This window comes from Notothenia rossii (assembly GCF_949606895.1).
Source record: "Notothenia rossii genome assembly, chromosome: 5".
Lineage (NCBI taxonomy): Eukaryota > Metazoa > Chordata > Actinopteri > Perciformes > Nototheniidae > Notothenia > Notothenia rossii.
Genome location: NC_136903.1, coordinates 8,915,404 through 8,920,966, shown reverse-complemented (window position 1 = coordinate 8,920,966; position 5,563 = coordinate 8,915,404). Strand labels below are relative to the sequence as shown.

Here is a 5,563-nt window from a genome sequence, read left to right as displayed (position 1 = left end):
TTTGTTAACTATTCTAAGTGGTAAAAGCAACATACAAACACAAACATACCATCATTTTCGGGAGGATTCAAATCATGAGGTGTAAAAACAACACATTCTTCACTTTTAGGCATTGGCATTGGTAGAGCTCTATACTCTTATAATACCCTGGACACTACTTTATTATGTAGTCTGTAAAATATGAACATTAAAAGTTACAGGGTCCATCGTGATTTCCAAAAAGCTATGGACGACCAAATGGTTTAAAATTAATTAACCTGAGAAAAAGCAGAGTATCAACAAGTCTTTTTTTTTTTTACATTTTGTCTTGATAATCAACAAAGAGTTTCATTAAAATATATTTAAAATGTTCTGCTTGGATTTGTAATATAATGCTAGCATTTGGAAAGGTTTTCTATGCAATATGTGACTAACAGTGTTACCCCAAAATGTGATTTAGTCATAAGAATATGGCAAAAGCACATTTGGGTAGTATTTGAATTTGAACCACATTGTTGTCACACGTTAACTCACCACTCCTCTGTTAATAATAAGTATGTGCTAAAGCTCTGAAAATGATTTGCTGCATGATGGAAGAGGCAGATCTCTCTTTGTGTGGGACAATCCGCTCTGTGATGCAAAAAGCTTCACTGGGAATCTGGCCCGGGTCCAAAGGGAGCTCCACGGGTGGTCCAGCATACTGTACAGAGAGAGGCTGGACATGTCCCCTCCCCCAAACTTCACCTCCCTCTCATACACTCCCCCTTCCAGTACCTGCAGCTTTCAGACCTTTTTCGAAACTCCCAAAGACACACACCCTTTACCGTGTCCAAACTGCTGACCATTTTGAATCGGCCCTCAGCCAATTGAAAATGCATATGAAATACGGCCCACAAATGAAACTTGTGCTTGTCTTGTATTGTACTTCTTAAATATAAATGTAACAATATTTTACACAGTAGTGTTCACGTGTTAATGAGACCACTTTTCAAATAAATTCAGTCATCAAACATTTTAGTTGATAAGAAAAAATCCCAATGACTTAATTACATAACAAGCTTGAAATAGACCCTTCCTATTTCTCCTTATTATAATCAATCTGAGGCTTCTGTTTTAAGGATGAGCTGCCAACAGTCACACTCATCATTTACCTACATTTGATTGATTTTGTTAACTTATAACTGAACTTATGAGGCGATATACGTCTAGTGAGTGGCCCAGCCCTTCGTATATTTTTCTATGTGGCCCTCGGGGAAAAAAGTGTGGACACCTCTGCTCTACCCAGCTGGCCCTGACGAGGAGTGAGGCCGACACATGCCAGCAGAAACCGCCATGCCTCCCACTGGCAATGTTAACAATGAGTTCCTCAAAGGCAGCACCGGCTGAAGGGAAGCTTTTTTTTATTTCCCCAAAGCTCTTCTGCGTGATTTCTTCCTTTGGAGTGCACGCTCCTGAACTTTCGACAGCTTTCAGCTCTCTAATGTCGGCACTTCCGCAACTTCTGACTCAGAGAGCAGATCTATTGTCTCCGCCACAGAGCTCGTATTGTCTGCAGCTCGGAGGCCTTGGCACTCACCGTCCACAGCAATTAACTCACTGAGAGTGGCCACGGTTTTTTTTTTTACAGTGTTTGCTTTATTTCAAAATTCAACAGGCTTTTGCTCTTTTTCAGATGACGTACAAAACGTGTCCTGCTCTTCTTGTTGAAGTTGAACATATTGGCAACGTTGACTAGACGTTTACAGCATTTGAATGATGGCCCTGTTTTCCTTTGTGAGCACATGACATCAATGGATGCTTAATAAAGGCAGATAATCCAAAATGATGATGTATTTTTGGAAAAGGTTGTAAGGTTTTTAAAACTGGCGGATTAGAAGAATAAGAAGCATGAATTGGACAACCTGATTTTACCAGAATGCGTCACTTCGCATTGCGTGCTGGAGTCACGAACTTTGTTACATTTACGTGTCTGCACCACGCAAACAACCCCAATGTAAAGTGAATGAGGCTCCTTTTTCGTGGTGCACACACGCATTTCTACAACGTCCAGCAGTGAGCTTTTATTCTATAAAACGTTTTTTAAATCTACTTTATAGCTTGTAATAACTCACGGGAGGCTTCTTTTATTTTATTTGTATTCATAATAATTTTTATTTTTCGTGTTAAGGAGTCGTGGTGGAGTCATGCATTCTGGGGATATCAGGTTGGAATTGGAGCAGCTAGAAATAACACAAACCTCTGATCTTTCTTGATAATTCTTCTGTTTCACGACTTCAAGGGGGATTATTACCCCTTTCATTTATAGGGTGTTTTTCTGTATGTTTTTTGGATGCACAGCCTAGCGCAGATGTGTTAGAGGCTGATTTGTCTTGATGATGAAACCCTGCAGGCTCCTCTCCTGCTATAAAAGGATTAGTGAAGTCTGGCACTCTTACATAACCGCTGCAAGCTCCTGTGCTGAACAGTCAAATGTAAAACTCTCCACCTACTCTGTTATCCTTTTAACGGCCGCTTTACACTCCTGAGGTGTCATTCGCCAAACTCTGGATGGATATATTGTGTTCACGTCTTTATTAACCTACAGGCTGCACATTTCCTAGAGGTATTAACTGCTTTTGCTGAAATATCTTGAGAACTATTGGATGGATTGGCAATAAATTTGGTTTAGTAAATCATGGTTCCCAGATGATAAATCCTTGTAACTTTGGTAATCTTCTGACTTTTCCTCTGGAGCCACCATGAGGTTCACATTTATGGTTTTTTTTCTGGGAAATGTGTGAACAACTACTGGATAGATTGCCAAGAATGAATTTGCTGATTTCATCTACAGCGCCAACACTAGCTCGAATATGCTCATACATTTATGACAAAAACCCTGCTCAAATGATTGCAATCCCATCAGCCTCAGCTGTATTTTATGGCTTTGTTTAGCGCTTATTAGCAACTGTTAGCATGCTTACTTGCTAACATGATAGACATTGCACCTTGCTGAATGCAGCCTTACAAAAACAGCAGCATGTCTATAGACTTTTTTTTCTTGTACTTGTATTGTTAAGCCAACAGCAATGCCTAAGTGTCATTAGAGTACATGAAAATACATGAGAAAGTATGACATAGTCTGTAGGTGTTAATATCCCTCACACTCAGGGCTAATGGACGTCCGCACTAGCATTCAAAGTTTGAGTTTTCCAACTATTCTCACATGATACTATTATAATGTCATAAGCATGTGTTCTGAATCACATTAGAAAAATTAACCAGTGACTGATGTTTAGATATTGACATAGCTGTTTTACTGTGGCTCTGCCCAACTGACTCAGACAAAATCATGTGTTTTATATTAAAAGCCTTAAATGTTAAAAAGAAAATTCTCTCAGAATTATAATATTTGTTCTGTATTTTTCTCCTCTCCCCTCCTCTTAGCAGACATGTGTGCAGAGCTATATGTGCATGTCCCCTCATGAGAAAGCCATTTATCGAGACGAGACCTAAGCATGACTAAATATATCACAAGAAGAAAGTCCTTGGGGACGTCAGAGGCACAAAGCATCCTGGGTAATTGAACACACAATTGGCTGAACTTGACCTTTTCCATCCTCTCTTGGTGTTCATAGCCAATACATGTACGTTAATGTGCTGCTTTTTACACCTTCTACACCCGAGTGGAGGGTTAGTCAGCATCATCTGCCCAGGGTCAAATACAGGTTCACTTATTAGCATTTTTCTGACATTTCTGAAGCATGGATTGTAGCTTTCAGCAGCGTCATGACTACACAAAGTTGGTTTTACCATTATGGTATGAGCTAGGGTTGCGTGTTGGAGAGAAACTTTGGGATTTTAACCTTTGCAGACCATTTACATGCACAAAAACCTACCCAATACAGGAGAGGGAAACCACCAAAAAGCCTAATAGGGCCCCTTTAAATCAGATCACTTTTTTGCATTTTCCAGATATTTTGCTTTCTGCAATTTGGATTTTGGAGCCTTAGTATGAGCAGAAGTGTCGATAATAATTTCTTATTGCATAGAAAGACTAAGCTCAGCTAAACTAAGTATGGTGTCTCAAAGTTATATATTTCTGTAAACTGTGAAGACAATTTTAAGTTACTTTTCGTCCTCATTTTCTCTTCCAAATTCATTTGGTTAACTTGGATGTTTTCTTTTTAAACTTGTCTGACCAACAAGTTTCTCGTGTTTTTCGCTGCATCTGACCTCTTTTTCATGTTTTTGCCCCGTTCCCACATGTCGTCAAGGAACTTTGGTGCAAACAAACGTTATTATTACCAATAGAAATGGCGGCCAAAACTAAGAAAATAAAGACCTAGGTTGTTTTGTAAACTGGAATTCACTAATGAGTCTAACGTTTTATTTTTAAAGAAAACTCAATTGGCCTTTTTGAGACGCGTCCCAAACTCCAAAACCCACTCAAGCTCAAGGAAGGAGATCAAATGGGACACCAAGTGGAGACGAGTAGGGAGACTTTTGTCTTTTGCAGCGCTCCGCTTCACTGTAGTCACAGAGGCTCCACTGTTTGGTGCCCAGAAGAGAGCAGAAAGACAGGCAGAGAGGCCCCTTCTCGACAAAATGGAGCATAAACACAACAAGCCTTTATTCTGCTGTTTGGACCTGCCATCCGAACAGCAGCTTGTCATTAAATTAACATCACAGCAGGCGCGTGCCCTGGCCCTTGCTTCCCGGTGCATTGTGGTGCACTGAGGAGGAAACTCATTCTTTCAGGGGATACCAGGTCAAAAAGCAGGGGCGGCATAGACCCGACCCAGCAGCCTTGGCGTTGAGGAATGGGAACAGTCGCCGCTTCACTGTTTTGCTGAATGGACAACCTTCTAATCCCTGGCAGCCGTGGAGGACAGAGACAGATTTGCTTTTTGTTTTTGATGTTGTGCCACTTTCTCGTCAAATCCACCCCGAGGACCAGACTGAGGTCCGAGCCAAGCCCTCTGACCGCCACCGAGGCTGCGACACGTTTCACTGCAGCGAGGCTCTGTTGGCCCCGAGCATCACACGCATGGGTCGTGCACCTGCTCCGGGGAAATTATTTGAGTGCGATCCCCAATGGTCTTCCAGATGAAAGATTTGTATGGTAGCACTGCACTGCCTGGCTCTTGAACCAAAACAGTAAATTAGCCCCAGAGCAGAACTGAAACACTGAACAAATAAAATAAAACAAGAGTTCAAAAATAAATGTAATACAGTATTTTACCTTGAGCTGGTTCAACTTGTGTGAATACATTTCTTTATCTAAAAAAACTATCTTAGAAAATAATTGTCTCCAACTCAACAGATCGAGAAATATGGATAAAACCCCTCCAAAAATCTGAATAAATAGAATGTTTATGGTTGTTAAAAATCTAATCTCGGTTTTGTTTTTTGTACAACAGATACACACGTGAGCTTCAGGCCTCTAATGTCAGGCACTTGTAATGTAAAGTTAGAGTTTAAATTAACTGGTTTGAATACCAAAAGAAACACCCAAAAGTGTAAATTAAACCATTTATTTTTAATAAAAATGTAGTAATTTTGAGATATTTACAGAAATGTTTGCACTGTGGCTCTTCTGCCTGCC

General features: G+C 40.3%; 1 protein-coding gene across 1 annotated transcript in view; it reads left to right on the top strand.

Moving 5' to 3' along the window:
* Positions 1 to 5,068, top strand: part of sin3aa (SIN3 transcription regulator family member Aa) — a gene marked incomplete at its 3' end in the record, with an annotated part of 30,361 nt that extends 25,293 nt beyond the window's left edge. Inside the window, exon 21 of the mRNA XM_079684589.1 lies at positions 4,717 to 5,068. Within this exon, the coding sequence (XP_079540715.1) occupies positions 4,717 to 5,068 (352 nt within the window). The remainder of the gene's footprint in view (positions 1 to 4,716) is intronic.
* Between the last annotated feature and the right edge of the window lie 495 nt (positions 5,069 to 5,563).